Genomic DNA, 24,778 nt, shown 5'->3' with positions numbered 1-24,778 from the left:
AGTGCACCTGTGTGTAATCTAATGTCAGTACAAATACAGCTGCTCTGTGATGGCCTCAGAGGTTGTCCAAGAGAATATTGGGAGCAACAACACCATGAAGTCCAAAGAACACACCAGACAGGTCAGGGATGAAGTTATTGAGAAATTTAAAGCAGGCTTAGGCTACAAAAAGATTTCCAAAGCCTTGAACATCCCACGGAGCACTGTTCAAGTGATCATTCAGAAATGGAAGGGGTATGGCACAACTGTAAACCTTCCAAGACAAGGCCGTCCACCTAAACTCACAGGCCGAACAAGGAGAGCGCTGATCAGAAATGCAGTCGAGGCCCATGGTGACTCTGGACGAGCTTCAGAGATCTACAGCTCATGTGGGGAATTCTGTCCATAGGACAATTATTAGTTGTGCACTGCACAACGTTGGCCTTTATGGAAGAGTGGCAAGAAGAAAGCCATTGTTAACAGAAAAGCATAAGAAGTTCCGTTTTCAGTTTGCCACAAGCCATGTGGAGGACACAGCAAACATGTGGAAGAAGGTGCTCTGGTCAGCTGAGACCAAAATGGAAGTTTTTGGCCAAAATGCAAAATGCCATGTGTGGCGGAAAACTAACTGTAAGGGTTAGCAAAAGTACCGCCGCCGCGGTGAGTAACATGGCGGCGGTCTCTGCATCTCAGCCGGCGGTTTCCACCGCACAGTCACGTTCCAACATACTGTCACAGGGCAGCAGGGATACCGTCGCCGCGGCCGGCGGCATGGCGGCGGTTCCCGCGACCCAGCCGGCAGCTGCTAACTCTCATGTTGATGCGGACATTGGGCAGAGCCTCTCTAACACTCAGAGGCTGAGTCTTACGCGCGCGCGCAAAACGGCAGGACCTTTATGCAAGTAGAAGGGCAGTCCTCAGTCACTCTTCTGATTGGCTGAGTGATAGGGGTGGAGCTGAGGAGCGCTCCAAGTATATATAGATCTGGCCTGTCAGTTGTTCCTTGTCTGCTGTTGCGAATACTATATGTGCTAGCTCTCATTGTGTGAATATATCTTTTGCAAGCTCAGTGCCTTCCACATCTCTTCTTACCATAATGAATGCGCCCTAGTGGCTGCAGCTCAAGCGCTTTGAGTCTGCCTGGAGAATTATTATTATTATTATTTAGTATTTATATAGCGCCGACATATTACGCAGCGCTGTACAGTGTATATATATATATATATATATATATATATATATATATATATATATATATATATATATATATATTTTGTCTTGTCACTAACTGTCCCTCAAAGGAGCTCACAATCTAATCCCTACCATTGCCATATGTCTATATTATGTATTGTAAGTACTGTTGTCTTGGGCCAATTTTAGGGGGAGCCAATTAACTTATCTGTATGTTTTTGGAATGTGGGAGGAAACCGGAGTGCCCGGAGGAAACCCACGCAGACACGGAGAGAACATACAAACTCTTTGCAGATAGTGCCCTGGCTGGGATTTTAACCAGGGACCCAGCGCTGCAAAGCGAGAGAGCTAACCACTACGCCACCGTGCTGCCCCGGAGAATAGCGCAATATAAATGTTATTTTTCTTCTCTTGTTGCAAGAAACTGTTACTTCCTGTAAATATGGAGCCACATCTATATTGCAGCTCTACATATCCTGCAACTGTAATAATGTAATATAAGGCGTCTGTAGATTAGAATGTTTTGCAGTGACAGGTAGAGCAACAGTAGCAGCAGCAGCAGCAGCAGCAGCAGCAACCTGCAGTTAGCCTTTTCACCACAAGATGGCCTCTCCCAGGAGGAGCGCACAGATAGGAAGTAATTAATCCACAGACAGGAAGTGATATAACATAATAGGAATCGGAGGGAACAGTGGTTGGAAGAGGTAATTGTAAGATTTTTGTTATAGTACTAGCAAATGGTAGATTTATGGCAATTGTGCAGGTTTGTAAGATGGGTATGAGAGCAGTGTGTCTCTATATGTGTGTCGGTATAATAAACAGTAACACTTGTATAGCAATAGGGGAGCTGCAGCCACTATGGGGATACACAGCAGCCACCCTGTAGCATCAGGGAGATTTACCCCCGGCCCCCTTACTGATCAGCTGCTGCTCCAGTCAGGATATGAGCCCGGTCCCCTGTGTGAGTGGAGATGACGTTATTCAGCCACTGCTTCTACTGTAGCACAGACAGAATTGGCAAAGGGAGGACAGGACTGCAGCACGCTGTATAGTGCACAGGTAGCTATAGACCAACTTTGTTATGCTTTCCTGGGATACTCTGCATGGCCCTACAATGACAGGAATTGGGAGAGCTGGCACAGGTACGTTTATAATAATGGTAATACTGGTATTTTAACTGTCGGCATGGATCAGTCCCTCACAATATGCCCTCACAATATGCACTCAGTGCTCGGGGAGGGGAAACCTGTATCTGTATCTGTAGTTTCACCACTTTCAACTGTACAGCCTAGATTATCCTTCACTTATCTATTTAAAGGCAGCAGCATCCTGTACAGATCACATGACCGCATCACTGAGGATGAATGAGGACCAGAGTCACATGACTGAGAGGATACTCAACTGCACCCTGGAGATCATCTATCTGCTGACTGGAGAGGTGAGGAAGATTCTGGGAGGTCACATGACATCACTCTTATCTCTATTCATAAAACACACTTGACCAGAGAGGTGATGAGGATATGGATTTTATATACCTTTTTAATAATGAAAATCCTAGCTTTTTTCTGCTATGGAAAAATGCACAGCAAGTGTATATGCTAGTTTCTATATTATGAATATGTACGGTGTTCTGCGTACCTTCAAGTGCTTTAAAAAAAAAACTGACGGCATGCATTATTTTGGACTCTGCATCCATTTCCCATGTAATGATTGTCATTTACGCTAGATGGTTGCATAAGCTAGCATTACCATTTACATATGGAAAATTGCATGCAAAATGTCATAGCCTTGTGGAAATACAGCCTTAACGGTTATTTTCTCTCTTTTACTAGGGGTTTAATTTATCAAAAATTGCATCTGTTGCACCATTAACGCCGCAGGACTCTCTGCACATACTATCTCCCATCCCATTGTCCCATCATTACTGCCTTATGCCATATTCCCTGACACCACAGTGGAGGAAGAGGAAGAAGATTCTGGAAGTTATCAGGAAGATGATGGAGCTGCTGACAGGAGAGGTGAGCATTGCTAGGAATTATGGGACATCAGCAAGGGGTGTTTTCTGGGTGGTGACTGTAACTTTGTGTGTGTCAGGTTCCTATAAGGTGTCAGGATGTCACCATCTATTTCTCTATGGAGGAGTGGCAGTACATAGAAGGACACAGGGACCTCTACAAGGACATCATGATGGAGTATCAGAGACGCTTGAGTGTTGTCAAGATGGAAAGAAAGAAGATTGATTTGAATGAGGCAATCCTAAACCTCACCTTAGAGATCATCAACCTACTTACTGGAGAGGTGAGGAGGATTCTGGGAGATCACATGGCATTTTAATTCTTTCTATTAATAAAACATTCCACTGACCAAAGGGGTGTGGAAGATCCTGAGAGGTCACATAATATTATTTTTGGTCTTTCTTTACAGAGTTATTTTCCGGTGAAGTCTGGTTATCATGCGACCATCACAGTGCCCCCACCTCACTCCCTGATATCTAATGTAAATAACAAGCAGAAGATTCTGGAAATCGCCGAAAAGATGATGGAGCTGCTGACAGGAGAGGTGAGCAGTGCTGGGAATTATGGGAGATTATTCAGTAACAGCAAGGGGTGTGTCTGTGTGGTGACTGTATCATTGTGTGTGTCAGGTTCCTATAAGGTGTCAGGATGTCACTGTCTGTTTCTCCATGGAGGAGTGGCAGTATATAGAAGGACACAGGGGCCTCTACAAGGACACCATGATGGAGAATCAGCCTCCCCTCACATCACCGGGTAAGAGGAGAATTTTATCTCTTGTTGACAATCAGGTGCAGACAATGGGGTTGATTCATCAAGCTGCACTGCAGCCTACTGGGACAATCAAAGTGCTTGAATCAAGTCCATTACAGCCACTGGACCCGCTGGAGTTCAGGGCGGCTCGGTCAAGCACCCGTTAGTTCGGAGAATCGAGCGTAAGTTTACCAGCTATAAACAAAGAGTAGCAGTGATTGGCACAAGATGTATAAACTGGCAACCACCGGGAGTAACCGATTGAGTAACTGTGCCTCCAGATCAATCAGCCATACAGAAGAACGGTAGATAGAAACAAAGTATCCGGTGTGAGACCTGCACATTTCATTGTATGTCAGTTTGATGGGGATGGATTAAAGATTGTATAGCATCACTTCTGCTGTAACTGGTGCCCGGATACTTTGTTTCTATCTACCGTTCGTAAGTTTACCAGCGAGGGCTAGGTGCACTATTGCAGCATAGCATGCGCGAAGCTTGCGCTCCTGTCATTAAGCTGCGCTGCTTTAGCAGCGCAGATTGATGAATCAACCCCAATGAGTGTGATCCAATTCACTTTTCTCTTAGGAGATTACTTTACATCTACTGTTTAAAGTAACTTTTGCACTTTGAAATTCAAAAAGTAGGTGAAAAGGTACTGTCAAGGTTTTTCTGAGTATTTTATTGCTTGCTGGTGGCTTTAAAGCACATTTTATTTATAATAAGAAAATATCACCTAGCAGAAAACTAAGGGGAAAAAGTGAATTGGATTGGACCCAATGAATTCAGTGTGTTTGTTTCCTACAGATGAATCCAGTAACAGAAACCCACCAGAGAGATGTACAGGTCCTCTTTATTCCCAGGATTGTCAACAGGAAGGTCACACCATCCCCCACCATTATCGGGTAGGTGGGGCTGAGGGTCATCAGAGACACCAAACTGCGGGGCAGTGTTTCTTTTGTTTATGCTCTCATCTGTGTTACAGAGTACATTTGACTTGGGCGCAGGATCCAGCTGTTATATGGCTGGTCCTGCTTCTGCACAAGTCCGGGCCGTTTTAATTACTATTCCCCCTCCAGGCTGCCATGGATAGTGGGGAAATGAAATAATTCGGCTTACAGCAATTGCTGGAGGCCGAATTATTGTGATTTTTAAGCAACCTCGGCTCCGTCTTCTGGCGGCGCCGATGTTACTCACTGAGCGCCGCTATAGACTGATTCCCTTTATAGTCTATGGCGGCGCTGGCTGCGCCCAAATCTAGCAGCGCTGAAAAGCACTGCTCCGGTGTTACATGTTATAGTAACTCTAATTTTGTGCTCATAGGGTGGAGAACTGAGACATGCAAATCTTGTAGTTAAAGAGGAAGAAGAAGAGACGTATGTGAGGAGTGATCAGCAGTCTATGGAGGAGGGTAGAATGATGAGGACAAGTAAAGAGAAAGAAGAGACGTATGTGAGGAGTGATCAGCAGTCTATGGAGGAGGGTGACATGATGGGGACATCTAAGGAGGAAGACATTATTACAGGGATGAGCTTTGGTGAGTGATAAATATTAGATATTATTTTTGATTTATAAAGTGTCAACATATTCCGTGGCGCTGTGCAAAGCAAGAAACAAACATGGGGTACATAATAACGCAGACAATAGTATACCAATATGCAAAATTCTAAATTGATACAAAATAGTTGGTAATTACAGTGACAAAAGTGACATTATTAATACGGTGGAAACATGATGGACATGATGGAGACGGTGGAAAAATGATTAGTTCTGTTTTACTCATTAGTTTTGAAGCGGAATATAACCGTACATTTCAACTTTGCTCTAAAACATTATTTACAGTATATTATATGCAACCAGCATTTTTTTTTTACTAGAACAGCATTGGAAGGGTTACACAGAGCATTAAAGTTCCTGGAGATTTCTGCAGACGCATCCGAAGCTGACATAGATACATTATGTTTACATAAATGTATCTAAGTGTTGAATGTTACACACTCTTTGGCTGTCCTCCAGCTCCTTCTCAGTCAGAGAGAGTGAGTCAAATTAAACACTTAGATACATTTATGTAAACAAAATGTATCTATGCCAGCTTCGGATGCCTCTGCAGAAATCTCCAGGATCTTTAAAGCTCTGTGTAACCCTTCCAATGCTGGTCTAGTAAAAAAAAAAAATGCTGGTTGCATATAATATACTGTAAATAATGTTTTAGAGCAAAGTTGAAATGCAGGGTTATATTCCGCTTTAAGAAGCGAAAGATCATGAAAGAGGATATAGCAGACAAGCAGTCAGGAACACGTTATGCTATAGACTTATAAGAAATATGTCCCTGCTGGGCACAGTATAGATCACTGTGTGTGTGTGTTTGGGGGGTTATACACCCTGACAAGATTAGCTGCATGCTTGTTTCAGGTGTGTGATTTAGACCCTACTGACCTGAAAGATCAGCAGGACTGCCAGGTAACTTGTATTGTTTAAAAGGAAATAAATATGGCAGCTTCCATAGGTCTCTCACCTCGGGTTCCTTTTAATTACCATAGCCCTAGTGGAGGCAACTGGTGACATTTGGGGAACTTTGCCTGATCAAAGTGTGGCTCACATCACCAGCTACACAAATGGGAGCAGTAATATGGAAGCCATGTGTTTACTGGCTACACAGTTAAAATAATAATGCATTACGTCAGGACAGTCAGTAAACCTGCAAATAATTCCCTTACTTCTCTGACAATCCAGACACACATCCAGAAACACTGAGGTATAAAACAGCAGCTTATTCATGTTATCCTACCTAATAAAACCCCTGTGTCTCTGCGTCCCATGTCCGTGTGTGTTTTTGCGCTCTGCGCATGTACAGGAATGCAGAGACACTGAGAGGGAGCGATGCGCGGCTTACAGAAGAGGACGGAGCCAAGGGGCGGGCTGGTGTGTGTGCACGGCAGGCATGTGCGTAGTGACATGCGGCGATGACAGACCTAGAGCCCGTTTTTTAAACTTAGGTCAGCTAGTAGAATCATATAGATCAGGGCTGCCCAATAGGTCGATCGCGATCTACCGGTAGATCGCGACCGCCTCCTTGGTAGATCGCGGCCTCTTGGCCGCGTCTCGTTAATGTTTGTTGCGGCCAGCAGCTCGTGTTTAGCTGCTGGCCGCTGGCCAATAGAATGCATGCAGGCGGAGAGAGGGAGGAGAGAGGCGGCGCGTCCGCTGCGTCATGGCTGGGGGCGGCGGAGGGCAGCCTGTGTAATGTGCGTGTGTAACGTGCCCGGCGCCGCCCCCAGCCATGACGTAGCGGCCGCGCCGCCTCTCTCTTCGCCGCCGCTTCTCTCCTACCTCCCATTGGCCTGCCAGAGTCTCTCCTCGCCGCCTCTTCTCCTCCGCCTGCAGGTACATATACCTGGCTAACCTACACTGGGGGGCCCTATACCTGGCTAACCTACACTGGGGGGCCCTATACCTGGCTAACCTACACTGGGGGGCCCTATACCTGGCTAACCTACACTGGGGGGCCCTATACCTGGCTAACCTACACTGGGGGGCCCTATACCTGGCTAACCTACACTGGGGGGCCCTATACCTGGCTAACCTACACTGGGGGGCCCTATACCTGGCTAACCTACACTGGGGGGGCCCTATACCTGGCTAACCTACACTGGGGGGCCCTATACCTGGCTAACCTACACTGGGGGGCCCTATACCTGGCTAACCTACACTGAAGGGACCTATACCTGGCTAACCTACACTGGGGGGCCCTATACCTGGCTAACCTACACTGGGGGGCCCTATACCTGGCTAACCTACACTGGGGGGCCCTATACCTGGCTAACCTACACTGGGGGGCCCTATACCTGGCTAACCTACACTGAAGGGACCTATACCTGGCTAACCTACACTGGGGGGCCCTATACCTGGCTAACCTACACTGGGGGGCCCTATACCTGGCTAACCTACACTGGGGGGCCCTATACCTGGCTTACCTACACTGGGGGGCCCTATACCTGGCTAACCTACACTGGGGGCCCCTATACCTGGCTAACCTACACTGGGGGCCCCTATACCTGGCTAACCTACACTGGGGGCCCCTATACCTGGCTAACCTACACTGGGGGCCCCTATACCTGGCTAACCTACACTGGGGGCCCCTATACCTGGCTAATCTACACTGGGGGCCCCTATACCTGGCTAATCTACACTGAGGGCCCCTATACCTGGCAAACCTACACTGAGGGCCCATATACCTGGCAAACCTACACTGAGGGCCCATATACCTGGCTAACCTACACTGAGGGCCCATATACCTGGCTAACCTACACTGAGGGCACGCAACCTATGTATGCTGCAGGCACATATACCTGGCTAACCTACGCGGGGGGGGGGGGGGCGTGCTTAGCATTTGAGACGTTGGTAGATCTCCTGGCCTCGGCAAATTTAAAAGTAGCTCGCGAGCCGAAAAAGTGTGGGCACCCCTGATATAGATCAACTGCGGGAATTGTAAGTGTCGACCAGATGCCCAACAGAGACTGTGACCAGGAGGGAGTGACACCCTCATAGCTGCGAAAACCAGCAGTGTGTACAGATTGCTGCAGAAATCACTAGAGCTGCCCAACAGATACTCTGACCAGGAGGGAGTGACACCCTCAAAGCCGCAATAACCAGCAGTGTGTACAGATTGCTGCACAAATCACTAGTGCTGCCCAACAGAGACTCTGAACAGGAGGGAGTGACACCCTCATAGCTGCAATAACCAGCAGTGTGTACAGATTGCTGCACAAATCACTAGAGCTGCCCAACAGAGACTCTGACCAGGAGGGAGTGACACCCTCATAGCTGTGAAAAACAGCAGTGTGTACAGATTGCTGCAGAAATCACTAGAGCTGCCCAACAGAGACTCTGACCAGGAGGGAGTGACACCCTCATAGCTGCAATAACCAGCAGTGTGTACAGATCGCTGCACAAGTCACTAGAGCTGCCCAACAGAGAGTCTGACCAGGAGGGAGTGACACCCTCATAGCTGCAATAACCAGCAGTGTGTACAGATTGCTGCACAAATCACTAGTGCTGCCCAACAGAGACTCTGACCAGGAGGGAGTGACACCCTCATAGCTGCAATAACCAGCAGTGTGTACAGATTGCTGCACAAATCACTAGAGCTGCCCAACAGAGACTCTGACCAGGAGGGAGTGACACCCTCATAGCTGCGAAAACCAGCAGTGTGTACAGATTGCTGCAGAAATCACTAGAGCTGCCCAACAGAGAGTCTGACCAGGAGGGAGTGACACCCTCATAGCTGCAATAACCAGCAGTGTGTACAGATTGCTGCACAAATCACTAGTGCTGCCCAACAGAGACTCTGACCAGGAAGGAGTGACACCCTCATAGCTGCAATAACCAGCAGTGTGTACAGATTGCTGCACAAATCACTAGAGCTGCCCAACAGAGACTCTGACCAGGAGGGAGTGACACCCTCATAGCTGCGAAAACCAGCAGTGTGTACAGATTGCTGCAGAAATCACTAGAGCTGCCCAACAGAGACTCTGACCAGGAGGGAGTGACACCCTCAAAGCTGCAATAACCAGCAGTGTGTACAGATTGCTGCACAAATCACTAGAGCTGCCCAACAGAGACTCTGACCAGGAGGGAGTGACACCCTCAAAGCTGCAATAACCAGCAGTGTGTACAGATTGCTGCAGAAATCACTAGAGCTGCCCAACAGAGTCTCTGACCAGGAGGGAGTGACACCCTCATAGCTGCAATATCCAGCAGTGTGTACAGATTGCTGCACAAATCACTAGAGCTGCCCACTGATTTGCTAGTTTTCTCAAGTTGATGTAAATGTAGTTCCAACTTGTGTACAGCTTGTATTTGGAGCAATGGATGCAACTGTAGCAATTCCAGTATAGGGAAGCATTACAGGCACACGTGTCTCAGTTTGGGGAAATTATCATCTTATTATCACACTTCATAAATGAGTATGAGGTGGTCTCTGGAACCCTCTCAATGGAAAGCGAGCTCCAATCACAGCCAGGCTATCAGGAGGAATGAGGGGCTGTTATGAGCTCAGGGGGGTTACAGGATTGGGGAAGCTGAGGTATTACTTATACAAGTTATGCAGATATAAAACCACTAATATTCTTGTAACAGGCTAAAAAGAACCAAAAGCTTCTCTACAGAAAAACGAATGCAAAGCACAAATTCCCCTTCCTAGTGTTCAGCTTTATGTGAGCAGGAGGTTACCCCCATAATGCATCATGGGTAAATATGCAAATCATCTGTCTCTCTTAGTGGTTCTAGTTCTCTGTGACATCACTGGGCCTCTTTAAATCCTCCCCCTTTTGTAGTAGAGGTCAGCCATAATTACCATTACCCAAAATAGGGGACACTGGTTTCTTTTCACACAACTTTCCCTAATCCAAGTCTTCTCCATAGACAGCTGTGTACATCGGCCCACCATCCGTCCATATGAGAGGAGCCTTTACCAATAAGTGATTGGTCTCCACTCCAACTCAGCATATCCCTGTTGATCAAGAGTAAGGCGAAAAACCCTTACAAGGCATGGTCCAATTAGCCCCAAAAGGGAAAAAATTCCTTCACAACTCCAGATGGCAATCAGATAAAATTCCTGGATCAACACCACTGGGCATTACCTAGTAATTAAAGCCATGGATGTCTTTCAATGCAAGGAAAGCATCTAAGCCCCCTTTAAATGCAGGTATAGAATTTGCCATAACTACTTCCTAAATAAACCCTTTCCTAAATAAATGGCTAAAACGTTTTTCTTCCATGCGCAAATCATGTCCACTAATCCTTTGTGAAAGTTTAGCGACAAAAAGCTCATCCACCAAGCTTTTATATTGCCCTCTGATGTATTTATGCATGTTAATTAGATGCCCTCTAAGGCATCTTTTCTCCAGACTAAATAAACCCAGTTTATCTAACCTTTCTTGGTAAGTAAGACCTTCCATCCCTCGTATCAATTTTGTTGTTCGTCTCTGCACCTGCTCTAAAACTGCAATATCTTTCCTGTAATGTGGTGCCCAAAACTGAATTCCATATTCCAGGTGTGGCCTTACTAGAGCGTTAAACAGTGGCAATATAATGCTAGCATCTTGAGTTTTTATTTCCCTTTTAATGCATCCCAAAATGTTAATAGCTTTAGCTGCAGCAGCTTGGCATTGAATACGATTATTTAACTTGTCGATGAGTACTCCTAAGTGCTTCTCCAAGTTTGATGTCCCCATCTCTATCCTGTTTATTTTGTATGGTGCTAGACCATTGGTATGACCAAAATGCATGACTTTTTACATTTTTCAACATTGAATTTCATCTGCCATTTATGTGCCCATATAGCCATCCTATCCAGATCCTGCTGCAATATGTCATTATCTTCCTTAGAGTTGATGATTCTGCACAATTTTGTATCATCTGCAAAAATAGCAACATTGCTTTCTACTGCATCTACTAGGTCATTAATAAAGAAATTGAAGAGCTCTGGACCCAGTACTGACCCCTGTGGGACTCCACTGCTAACAGTCACCCATTTTGAGTATGATCCATTGACCACAACTCTTTTTTTTCTGTCCATTAGCCGGTTCCCTATCCACAGACTCTTCCCCAGTCCTTGCATCCTCAACTTTTGCACCAGACTTTTGTGGGGAACAGTGTCGAAGGCCTTAGCAAAGTCCAAGTATATCACATCTACAGCATTCCCAATATCCACATTAGCGTTCACTACCTCATAAAAGCTGAGCATGTTAGTCAAACAGGACCTGTCTTTAGTAAACCCATGCTGATGCTGAGATATAAGATTATTTTCTACTATGAAGTCTTGTATAGTATCTCTAGTAACCCCTCAAATAGTTTGCCTACAAATGATGTTAAACTTAATAAGATAAACAAGAAAGAGAATTGGCTCTTTGGTGCATGAAGATAAGAAAAAATACTTTATTAAACAATATATATAAACATGTATAAATATACTCATACAAAAATATCAACCCCTCATTACCCCTATTCCAATATACATAAATGCATAAAATTCAATAAAACCAAATCAAAAAATAGGGCTAACAATCCACACAGCTCCCTGACCCTTCATGAATGGGGCTGCAGTCCCCACTGATCCAAAATGAAAGGGCGCCAAGATGGAAAAAATGAAAAATGTATATATGTATATATATGCTGGAGGAAAATGACTGAAAGATGTCGTATTTCACTAGATGAATGGTGAATAGGACACAAGCACACTCTGTTGCTTTAAAACAATGACCCCCCCACTCGTAGGGGTCGCTGGTGAAAGATGTAATCCTGAAAAGATGTTATCCAGGAGAGGCCACAGATAGATTCTCGATTGAATCAGGAGATTTCCTTGAGGACAAAGCAGCCCAGCCGTTGAATTATACCACCAGCATAGCAGCATGTGACATATGCAGAGACTTAAAGTCAGCTGTTTACTGAGAAGATGTATGGCAATGTTCCAACATACATATAGCCAGGCATAAACCTAGTGAGGCACAAGCACAGCAAGGCAGAAGGCTTCTAGTAAAAAGTTCATGCAGTGGAAGCAGAGGCACAAGCGTATTCAGCCAATAGATGCAGCATGTAGAAGTTACACAGCCATGGAAATGAAACCCAGTATAGTTACCAGTCCTACTGGGATATATCCTCCGCAAAGCCAGCCAAAAATGGATCAGTCATGGGTCAGGGGTGGTGGTGGAGAGGAAACCCAGTTGCTGCTAACCGCCTGACATGTTTCGCCGCCTCTGGCGGCCTTTTAAAAGGCAAAACAGCAAACTCTGGAAGGCAAGACGCCATAATGGCGTTCTTAAGCCTCCCCATGTGACCAGCTCCCTCCTCCCAGCCCCGAACACGCCCCCCGTTTCGCCTCACCACACTGCGGGAGGCGTGGATGCGTAGTCACTGGAGCGCATGACGCGCTCCATGGCTGCAGAGCCGGAGAACCATACGTGAGCACGCGCCAGAAGGCGGGCGCTCACAGACTCGCACCGCCCAAACAGGAGGCCCAATTATGCATCCCGTTCGCCGCTGGAGCGCAAATGCGCCTCACCTCGGCGAACCCGGAAGCAAAGGCCTCCGGCCAAGCAGCCGCATGACAACCGCCCACTACAGAGGTGTCAACGGGGCGGGACAGAGGGGGGAGGAGACACGAGCTTTATTCAAAATTGAAAAAATATATGTATACCAAACCTAAAGTGTTGGCAAAAAAGAAAACACAAAAAACAACAACAACACATATATATCACACTATAAAGGTAACCACAAAAGTGGTGTATATACATTCTTAATATAAGTGCACCAGCACCTGAAATATGTGCTCTATAGCTAAGCCCCAAATAAAATCAGGGCTCAAGACGAGAGCAAAACCTAAAAAGCGTTGAAGGGCCTTCAAACCAGCAGGTTGTGGCCACTCTAACACTGCAGAAACTTTCTTGGGGTCCATTGACAAACCATCAGTAGAGATGATGTACCCCAAGAAGGCGACCTCAGTCACCTCAAACAGACATTTTTCTAGTTTTGCATACAGGTTATTTTCTCGGAGTTTTAGTAAAACATATTTCACATGATCCCTGTGTTCCCTGAGGTTGTGGGAAAATATCAAGATGTCATCTAAGTAGACAACCACGAAGCGTCCCAGTACGTCCCTAAAAATTTAATTTACAAATTCTTGAAATACTGCGGGGGGATTACACAGCCCGAAGGGCATCACTAAGTACTCGTAATGCCCATTGGGTGTGTTGAAGGCAGTCTTCCATTCATCCCCCTGTCTGATTCGGATCAAATTATACGCCCTTCTCAGGTCCAGTTTAGAGAACTCTTGCGCCCCAGAAACTTGGGAAAATAAATCGTCGATCAAAGGTAAAGGATAGCGGTTGGGAATTGTTATCTTGTTCAGAGCACGATAATCGATGCACGGGCGAAGCCCACCATCCTTTTTTTGGACAAAGAAAAAACCCGCCCCTGATGGTGACTTTTCAAGGTTCTCCTTGATGTACTCTTTCATGGCAAGTTGTTCTGGACCTGAGAGGTTGTACAAGTGTCCCCTGGGAGGCATGGTACCCGGTCTCAACTCAATAGGGCAATCAAACTCTCTATGCGGGGGAAGCTGATCAGCAGCTTGTGGGCAAAAAACGTTCGAGAACTCTGAATATGAGGAAGGAACACCCTCCACCTGAACCCCAGTGGAACACAGGGTAATTTTTTCTAAACAAGAAGATTGACAGGTTGGGGACCAGGCCAGCAATTGCCCTATGTTCCAGTCAATCTGAGGTGAGTGTTGACGTAACCATGGGAGCCCTAGGACAATCATGGGTGACAACATCTTTAATACATAAAATTGCAACTCCTCTCTATGCAAAACTCCTACATGACAAGTGAGGAGAGGAGTTTGTGAGAGAGGTTGCTTGTTCTGCAGTGGAGAATCATCAATGGTGGTTACGTATATCTGCCTGTCTAAGGGAAGAATGGGAATTTCCCACTTAGAGGCCAGACTCAAGTCAATAAAGTTAGCTGCAGAGCCCTAGTCAACAAAGGCCTGTGTGCAAAAGACTTGATCTTTCCACGTAACAGAACAAGGCAATAACATCTTAGAAAACTTCGGAGGTAAAACAGTTTCGCCTAGGGTAGTACCTCCAACTACACCTAGGCGGAGAAGTTTTCCGCCTTCTTGCTGCAATTTTGTATGAGATGCCCTTTTTCCACACAATATAAACAGAGGCCCTCCTTTCGCCTTCTGGTCTTTTCAGACTCCGACAACTTTGAGTGACTGATCTGCATTGGTTCATCCAAAGTAGTCGTAACCGAAGGTGTGGAAACGACAGTTCTAGGAGTACCACGTGACCTGCCCTGTTTATAGTACCGTACCTTGCGATCAATTTTTACGGCTAAAGCAATAGCTTCATCCAAAGTTTTGGGCTCAGGGTGACTGATCATGATGTCTGAAACTGAATCTGACAACCCTGACAGGAAACAATCTAGCAACGCGTAGTGTTCCCATCTAGAAGAGACCGCCCATTTCCTAAACTGCGAGGCATAATCTTCCACAGTCCCATGCCCTTGGCGAAGTCTCTTTAAATTTCTTTCTGCCGTGGCTGCAATGTCTGGGTCATCGTATATGACCTCCATGGCATCAAAGAAAGCCTGAACGATCCCAAAGCCTCATGACCCTCAGGTAAATTATAGGCCCAGATTTGCGAGTCCCCCGACAGCAGGGTTTTAATCAAGGTTACCCGCTGTAGTTCGGAGCCTGATGCAATGGGCCTCATTTCAAAGTACGATTTACACCTGTTTCTGAAATTTCTAAAATCTGACTTATGCCCTGAAAATTTTTCAGGTAGAGCCATCTTAGGCTCATGGACCAGAGAGGGAGGCGATGATGATGCAGATCTCTGTGAACGACTTATAGCCTTAGTCAAAACGTTCAACTGAGCCTGTTGTGATGTCACAGTAGCATTTAACTGCTCCACAGCTGCAGTTAATGCTTGAATCTGAGCCTCCATACTTTATTGGTCTGTTGTTATGTAACAACGCAGTGTCAGCAAGACTTCAGATATCTGATTATTTGGTGATCTGCAGTATCACCAATAATACAGATATATTATACAGGTAACGTCAAGCTTTATTGCACAAGTGTAGTGATTGGTGCAAACAGTAAGTTACTGATAGTAACTCTGCGGTAACCTCACCAGTGGCGAGGGCCCACTGGTGAGAGAGAATAGTCAGACAGAACAGGTAGGCAACAAACGGGCAGATTGAGGTACAGAATCGATAAGCAGGCTCAGAGTGAAGTTCAGGCAAAAAGTCGGCAACAAGATCAGATGAGCAGAGGTACAGAATCACAAGGCAGAAAGAATAGTCAGAGCAGGCAAAGAGTCATACACAAATAAATACAATTGGTATGTTTTTCACTACTGATTACAGCTATCAAAGGTCTGAGCGCTAACACGAAGTATTCGCAACAACAGACAATACAGAAAGCAAATTCAAGCCGCCCGCCCAGAGGGCTGAACCAATCAGCAGCGTGTGATTGGCAGGTTGGTGTCAGCTGACCGCAAGATCAGCTGACCCGTCTCCTCAGATTATAAAGGTCCTGCTGCCCCGGCCGCGTGCGTGCTGACCTAATCTGATGTGCAGAGGAGAGACCTGTCCTGCCAAAGGCTGTGCAAGATGTCTGAGAGGACGCGGCAGCCGCCGGGGTGACGTCAGACGCGGAAGCCGCGGCCGCAGCACTCTCCGCTGGTGAGGTAATACTGCTATACCTGACACCACTCTTGTGTTTTCCATATTTAATGGCAAATTGCCAACGGCATCCTCATGCCAGCTTTTCAGAAGCCCCACTAGAATCCCAGCACTTCCTGGAGCCTTGTTAGCAAGACCTTCTACTGCCCATTTGTCTTCACTCATTGGGATGCTGGGTTCTTACTCGGCATATGTAGTGCAAGGATAAGCACTGTCTATGTCCTTGTTGTGTAACTGCTCTGTATATTCTTGCCATTTTCATGACTACATAATAATATTGGGAAATTAGAGAAACATGTTTTCAAGGAAATAAGAAAATTAATCATGAAAAGTTTAATTACTTTTCCCTATTTCTCTGATCTGTTTTCTCCCTTCTTTAACCTTCTGAATGGCTGTTTGTAAGCTACTGACACAAGTCAGTTATTCACATCACAAGTCAGTTATTCACGTCACAAGTCAGTTATTTATCTTACTAGTCAGTAATTTACTTCACAAGTCAGTTCATTACGTCACAAGTAATATATTTACCTCATAAGTCAGTAATTTACCTCACAAGTCAGTAATTTACCTCACAAGTCAGTTATTTGCACTCCTGGCCAAAAGTTTTGAGACTGTAAAAAATTTTGGAAATTAGAAAAGTTGGTGCTTAAGTTTTTATAATAGCAATTTGCATATACTCCAGAATGTTATGAAGAGTGTTCAGATGAATTGCATAGTCCTTCTTTGCCATGGAAATTAACTGAATCCCCAAAATACCTTTCCACTGCATTCCATTGCTGTCATTAAAGGACCTACTGAGATCATTTCAGTAATCAACTTGTTAACGCAAGTGACAATGTTGATGAGCACAAGGCTGGAGATCATTATGTCAGGCTGATTGGGTTAGAATGGCAGACTTGACATGTTAAAAGGAGGGTGATGCTTGAAATCATTGATCTTCCATTGTTAACCATAGTGACCAGAAAAGAAACACATGCAGCCATCATTGCGTTGCATAAAAATGGCTTCACAGGCAAGGATATTGTGGCTCCTAAGATTGCACATAAATAAACAATTTATAGGATCATCAAAAACTTCAAGGAAAGAGGTTCAATTCTTGTTAAGAAGGCTTTAGGGCGTCCAAGAAAGTCCAGCAAGCACCAGGATCATCTCCTAAAGAGGATTCAGCTGTGGGATCGGAGTGCAACCAGTGCAGAGGTTGCTCAGGAACGGCAGCAGGCAGGTGTGAGCGCATCTGCACGGACAGTGAGGCAAAGACTTTTGGAAGATGGCCTGGTGCCAAGAAGGGCAACAAAGAAGCCACTTCTCTCCCAAAAAAACATCAGGGACAGATTGATCTTCTGCAGAAAGTATGGTGAATGGACTGCTGAGGACTGGGGCAAAGTCATATTCTCAGATGAAGCCACTTTCCAATTGTTTTGGGCATATGGAAAAAGGCTTGTCAGGAGAAGAAAAGGTGAGCGCTACCATCAGTCCTGTGTCATGCTAACAGTAAAGCATCCTTAGACCATTCATGTGTGGGGTTGCTTCTCATCCAAGGGAGTGGACTCGCTCACAATTTTGCCAAAAAACACAGCCATGAATAAAGAATGGTACCAAAACACAACAGCAACTTCTTCCAGCAATCCAACAACAGTTTGGTGAAGAACAATGCATTTTCCAGCATGATGGAGCACAGTGTCATAAGGCAAAAGTGATAACTAAGTGGCTCGGGGACCAAAATGTTGAAATTTTGGGTTCATGGCCTGGAAACTCCCCAGATCTTAATCCCATTGAGAACTTATGGTCATTCCTCAAGAGGCAGGTGGAGAAACAAATACCAACTCATTCTGAGAAACTCAAAGAAGTGATTATGAAAGAATGGGTTGCTATCAGTCAGGATTTGGCCCAGAAGTTGATTGAGAGCATGCCCAGTCGAATTGCAGAGGTCCTGAAAAAGAAGGGCCAACACGGCAAATACTGACTCTGCATAAATCTCATGTAATTGTCAATAAAAAACCTTTGAAACGTATGAAGTGCTTATAATTATATTTCAGTACATCACAAAAACAACTGAAAAAAAAGATCTAAAAGCAGTTTAGAAGCAAACTTTGTGAAAACTCATATTTTTGACAGTCTCAAAACTTTTGGCCAGGACTTGTGTACCTCATAAGTCAGTAATTGACCTCACTAGTCATCGGTAATTTATCTCACAAGTCAGTAATTTATGTCACAAGTCAGTTAATTACCTCACAAGTCAGTTGTTTACCTCACCAGTCTGTATTTTACCTCACTAGTAAGTTATTTACCTCACAAGTCAATTATTTACCTCACAAGTCAGTTATTTACCTCACTAGTCGGTAATTTACCTGTCAAGTCAGCAATTTACCTCACTAGTAAGTTGCTTACCTCACTAGTTGGTTATTTCTGTTTTCCATCCTGTAACAGCCTTAGTGAATTGACGTTACACAAAATATTCAACAAATCAGTTTCCTGCTTTACCACATGTGATAGTGCTTTGTGAAGTGAGCCCAATCTAGGATTTCTATGGTTAATATTTTTTTTAATAAAAATGATTCTATTTTATAGACATGACCGTCACCGTCAATAAGGCTAGGTTCCCATCTGCAGCTACTGCCGTGGATCATGTGTGGCCAGGGGCAGCAGACAGTGTTGTGTCCGCTGTGGTCTGGATGGAGCCTGGGGCAGACATGTTACCATCATAGGCTATATGGGGAATGCCTCCACCTGTCCTAAATCATCACGGACTGTACAGAAATGCGGCCTGCTTACCACAATGGATTCACTGCAGACTGGCAAGTGTGAATGGCTCTATATATAAAATAAGAGCCGTTCACTGTGAGTTTTGCAATGCAGTAAAATGGACAAAACTGTCCCTTTTACTCTCAAGTGGAAACGCAGCCTAAGAGTTCTACAATTTGATGTGTAAAAACATTGTACTGAGGTCTCCCCGCCCTCCACTGATCTCCTGCCCAATAGGAGCTGCAGTGTGCAGAAGATTTTTTTTCCTCATTGGAAACAAGGATGGCAGGAGAAATACGGCTATACTATTATTATTATTTAGGATTTGTGTAGCGCCGACATCTTTCACAGGACTGTATAGAGTATATTGTCATGTCACTAATTGTCCCTTAGAGGAGCTCACAGTCGAATCCCTACCATAGTCATATGTCTATATCGTGCACTGTATGCATCATAGTCTAGGGCCAATTTTGTGGGAAAGCCAATTAACTTATCTGTATGTTTTGGCAATGTGGGGGTAAACTGGAGTGCCCGGAGGAAACCCACGCAGACATGGGAAGAACATAAAAACTCTGTACAGATGTTGACCTGGCTGGGATTTGAACCAGTGACCCAGCACTCCAAGGCAAGAGCGCTAACCACTACACCATGCGGCCCATACTGAATTTATAGGAGTGTATGTATTTATATCCAGCTGCAGTAATATTAGTGGTTCTGGATCTCCATGACATAAATGTATAATTCCTCTACCTCACAGCTCCTATAATTTAGTGTTGTGTAATATCACAATATCTTTATTTACACAAATGGGAACAAGAGAGAGATAAAGGTATATTACAAGGGGCATATGAGTGACAGGAGGATACAATGGTAATAAGAATGTGTAAGTGACACCACATTGCTCTACAGGCATAACACATTTCTTTGCTATAAGTACATATAGCTCTGTTATCACAACAGTAATGGTCTAGCAATGTATGGGCAGTTCGACCAAGACATAGATCTCTCTCTAATTTGATCTGTTGGCTGCCCATACACCACAGGCCAATTCCCGATGCATTTCAGCAATCAGCCGGTGGCTCCACCTATGCCCCTCCCCCCATGGTTGCGTTTCCGCAAATATATGCGTCTTAAAAATGGACCAATCAGGTTAAATTTGCATTCAAAATGTACATGATCCTGCATGAACTCAGAATTATCCGCAGCTCACTGCCCCTCCCTATTGATAATTGTTCCTCCCCTCAGAATTCTCTAACAAGAAGTGATGATGTTTCTCTATTTGCAGCGCAGAGTCCCGGCATCAGGAACCTCTCACAGACGCGTCTCTCTGTATCCACAGACTGTACAACGGATGATGATGTCACTGGACAAGAGTCTCCTGAACATATCCTGGTTACCCCAAATATTCCCCCAGACTCCCCTCACTTATCTAACCCTGAGGGACCACATAATCAAAACAGCTCGCCCCCTACTGGAGGATCGTATTCCTGTTCCATATGTGGGAAATGTTATGTAAGGAAATCATATCTTGTCAAACATGAGAGATCTCACACTGGTGAAAAGCCCTATTCATGTGCTGAGTGTGGGAAATGTTTTGGGCATAAATCACATCTCGTCAGTCATGAGAGATCTCACACTGGTCAGAAGCCCTATTCATGTGCTGAGTGTGGAAAATGTTTTGGAGTGAAAGGAAATCTTATCAGACATGAGAGATATCACACTGGCGAGAAGCCCTATTCATGTACAGAGTGTGGGAAATGTTTTAGAGATAAACATGTCCTTGTCAGACATGTGAGGTCTCATACTGGTGAGAAGCCCTATTCATGTACAGAGTGTGGGAAATGTTTTAGAGATAAAGATGTCCTTGTCAGACATGAGAGATCTCACACTGGTGAGAAGCCCTATTCATGTGCTGAGTGTGGTAAATGTTTTGGGCAGAAATCACATCTCGTCAGTCATGAGAAAGCTCACACTGGTCAGAAGCCCTATTCATGTGCTGAGTGTGGGAAATGTTTTGGAGAGAAAGGAAGCCTTGTCAGACATGAGAGATGTCACACTGGCAAGAAGCCCTATTCATGTACAGAGTGTAGGAAATGTTTTAGAGATAAAGATGTCCTCGTCAGACATGTGAGGTCTCCTACTGATGAGAAGCCCTATTCATGTGCTGAGTGTGGGAAATGTTTTAGAGATAAAGATGTCCTTGTCAGACATGAGAGATCTCACACTGGTGAGAAGCCCTATTCATGTGCTGAATGTGGGAAATGTTTTGGGCATAAATCACAACTTGTCAGACATGAGAGATCTCACACTGGTCAGAAGCCCTATTCATGTGCTGAGTGTGGGAAATGTTTTGGAGAGAAAGGAAGCCTTGTCAGACATGAGAGATCTCACACTGGTGAGAAGCCCTATTCATGTGCTGAGTGTGGGAAATGTTTTGGGCATAAATCACAACTTGTCAGACATGAGAGATCTCACACTGGTCAGAAGCCCTATTCATGTGCTGAGTGTGGGAAATGTTTTGGAGAGAAAGGAAGCCTTGTCAGACATGAGAGATCTCACACTGGTCAGAAGCCCTATTCATGTGCTGAGTGTGGGAAATGTTTTGGGCAGAAAGCAAACCTTGTCAGTCATGAGAGATCTCACACTGGTCAGAAGCCCTATTCATGTGCTGAGTGTGGGAAATGTTTTGGGCATAAATCACAACTTGTCAGACATGAGAGATATCACACTGGCGAGAAGACCTATTCATGTGCTGAGTGTGGGAAATGTTTTGTACAGAAAGCAGACCTTGTCAGTCATGAGAGATCTCACACTGGTGAGAAGCCCTTTTCATGTGCTGAATGTGGGAAATGTTTTGGGCATAAATCACAACTTGTCAGACATGAGAGATCTCACACTGGTCAGAAGCCCTATTCATGTACAGAGTGTGGGAAATGTTTTAGAGATAAAAATGTCCTTGTCGTACATGTGAGGTCTCATACTGATGAGAAGCCCTATTCATGTGCTGAGTGTGGGAAATGTTTTAGAGACAAAAGAAACCTTGTCAGACATGAGAGATCTCATACTGGTGAGAAGCCCTATTCATGTGCTGAGTGTGGGAAATGTTTTGGGCAGAAAGCAAACCTTGTCAGTCATGAGAGATCTCACACTGGTGAGAAGCCCTATTCATGTGCTGAATGTGGGAAATGTTTTGGGCATAAATCGCATCTTGTCAGACATGAGAGATATCACACTGGTGAGAAGCCCTGTTCATGTGCTGAGTGTGGGAAATGTTTTAGAGAGAAAGATGTCCTTGTCGGACATGTGAGGTCTCATACTGGTGAGAAGCCCTATTCATGTGCTTAGTGTGAAAATGTTTGGGGCAGAAACAACTGCTTTTCAGACACTTCTGTTGAGTGTGGGAAATGTTTTGGCCATAAACACTTTTTTTTTTTTTAATCTTTCTTTTGATTCTTGCTAAGTGTGTATTATAGCATTTTTACACAGAATCCTGTGGACTCGTACATATTCTCACATTAGTGTAGGTAGTGGGATCTATACCTACATCTGGCTATCTATACCTGGGGGGCTAATACTGGGGAGGGGGTGATACTGCTTCAAGAATACCCATTGGGTATAGTTCACAATGCTTTTTCACCTGTTTTCTTCAATTTTCACCTTATCTCTGTTACATTTTTAAGCTCCAAAAGAGCAAGAATATGATATGATTAAGGTAAGGAAAGTAATATTGAAATTAAGTTGGTCAGGAAGAACATAACTTTGAGACTTTGAGTGATTTTTTTTCTTTTTTTTGCTTGTAAATGTGCTGAAAGGTTTTATTTTTATCAATAAGGTGATAAATAAGACATTTATGGAAAGTTTTGTGAATAGAGCCCATTGTAGCAAAAATATAGCTTTGTTTCAGAATCAAAGATCGTCATGATAAATTGTGACATTAAAATATTAGTTTTGTGATAAATGGAAGGAATTGCCGAATAAAAATTGTGGTTTTCATCTATAGTGGCATCTTTTTATTAACAACAACAACAAAAAAACAACTGTAATGGGTAAGAAAAGAGAAATTATGTTCACTTCTTTATTTTTTGCCTAGCTAAAATGTCAGAAATACTCCAGTCCATGAGGGGGAAATGAGATATACATGCAAAGTGCTTAACCACTCTTTGCTGAGCAATACAGTACATTCGTGTTGTTTCTGGCTGCTGATTTGCCAGAAGCATGTACATTAATTTTAGTCTGTTGCTCCAGATGAGCTCATCACTCGGGCAGCAAGTGGTGGAGGCACCAGGGTCAAATACTCTGGTTCCTGATTTCTGGTCCCCTACCCCCATTAGCCCCCCAGCCCCTACAGAGTGGTATGTGTGGATGCAGAGTATAACTCACCCCTGCTGGTTATTGCTGTCATCAGTTCTTCCTCTCACTACTGATGCCAGGCATCTGTATCTTCATGTACCGGGTCCCGACTTGATGACAGCATCAAGCTGGGACCCGTACATGCAGATGTTAAAGAGAATCTGTACTCTAAAATTCTTACAATAAAAAGCATACCATTCTATTCATTATGTTCTCCTGGGCCCCTCTGTGCTGTTTCTGCCTCTCCCTGCTGCAATACTGGATTGTAATTGCCATTTTTATGCAGTGTTTACAAACAAAAGACATAGCAAGTGATACACTGAGAGTAGCTCAGTGTGTGAGTCATACAGAGTATGCAGGGGGCCTGGAGAGGGTGTGTATAGCTTTTATCCAATCACAAGCAGCACAGCACATTCCTGCCTGACTGCCTCAGCCCCACAGACCCGACAGAGGAGAAAAGATTAGATCATATAACAGAGATAAGACAGCCACTGTGCAACTAGGAAAGGCTGCAGTTAGACAGAGCACATTAGAACAGGTATAGGAACTTATAGGATAGAAGAAATAAGGCTCAACATTTTGTTACAGAGTCTCTTTAAAGCCCAGCATCAGTAGTAAGAAGGAGAGTCAAATGCCACAGGAACCAGCAAGGGAAAGATATACTCTGCACCCACACTTACAGCACGGGGAGGGGAGCTGGGGGGAAGTCCATCTGTAAAGTGGGGGGGTGTTGAGGGGGCAACCATTAGACCACTAGGGATTTAATGGGAAAGTGGAGGGAGGGAATACCACTAGCCAGGGAATTATTAAAGTCGGAGGAGGAATTCCACTAGATGCCAGGGAATGTGATGGTAATCACTAGACTACCAGGGACTACTTAAAGGAAAACTATCGATTGGCATGTTCTTTTCAATTGAGATAGGAAATGTTTAGGGAAGTGCTGTCAAGTACTGGAGCGTACATTTAAATCCTTATATTTTTGTTTACTGTTATCTTATTCCTCCTTTCACACTTTTCTGATGGCAGTCCTCTCTAATCTGACGCCAGAGTGAGCCATGAGGAAGGTGGGGGGGGGGGGGGGTTCACTCACAGTGCATCTGTTAACCCGGTGTGTGCAGAGAGCTTAGTCAGAGACAGGCAGAGCTTTCTTTTACAGAAAGCAGAGGAAATGTATCTTATGTGCAACATAAACATCTCTTTGTGTGTTGGGGGGCTTTTGATTTCATATAACTCTGCTTCAAGATTACACTGTTCTTAGCATGTCAGACTGCAGAGATTCATACCTTTGAAATTGGACATTCCTAACGTAGCTAAAATCCTACACACAATGAATTACAGCTTTTGCATCTGATATGTAACATGAAAAGTAGGAACATTTTTTACACAGCTTCATAGTCATTATTTGTACATTGTCATTTTAGAACACTTGTGTATTGATAGTGTTCCTTTAAAGGGGAAGAGGTGAGGGCCACTAGACTACAAGGAAATGCCTGAAAGGGGAAGGG

At 44.6% G+C, this 24,778-nt stretch overlaps 2 protein-coding genes across 3 annotated transcripts in view; both read left to right on the top strand.

The window, feature by feature from the left end:
• LOC137535286 (zinc finger protein 585A-like) overlaps positions 1 to 24,778 on the top strand; it is a 301,513-nt gene that overhangs the window by 171,207 nt on the left and 105,528 nt on the right. The gene's annotated exons all lie outside the window — the stretch shown is intronic.
• Positions 1,826 to 22,920, top strand: LOC137535289 (zinc finger protein 420-like). 2 transcript variants are annotated; one of them, XM_068257111.1, is made up of 9 exons: positions 1,826 to 1,874; positions 2,489 to 2,608; positions 3,003 to 3,188; positions 3,265 to 3,468; positions 3,595 to 3,729; positions 3,815 to 3,938; positions 4,740 to 4,837; positions 5,256 to 5,469; positions 20,209 to 22,920. In XM_068257111.1, exons 2-9 carry the CDS (start codon positions 2,513 to 2,515, stop codon positions 22,266 to 22,268), a joined length of 3,117 nt encoding a protein of 1,038 aa, XP_068113212.1. In that variant the 5' UTR covers positions 1,826 to 1,874; positions 2,489 to 2,512; the 3' UTR covers positions 22,269 to 22,920. The 2 variants fall into 2 exon arrangements, with proteins under 2 accessions (XP_068113212.1, XP_068113213.1); XM_068257112.1 differs by lacking the exon at positions 1,826 to 1,874 and adding an exon at positions 2,267 to 2,312.

The sequence above is a fragment of the Hyperolius riggenbachi genome, chromosome 10 (genome assembly GCF_040937935.1).
Source record: "Hyperolius riggenbachi isolate aHypRig1 chromosome 10, aHypRig1.pri, whole genome shotgun sequence".
Taxonomy (NCBI): domain Eukaryota; kingdom Metazoa; phylum Chordata; class Amphibia; order Anura; family Hyperoliidae; genus Hyperolius; species Hyperolius riggenbachi.
The sequence above is the reverse complement of the archived record's forward strand: the minus strand, read 5'-3'. Positions and strand labels throughout refer to the sequence as shown.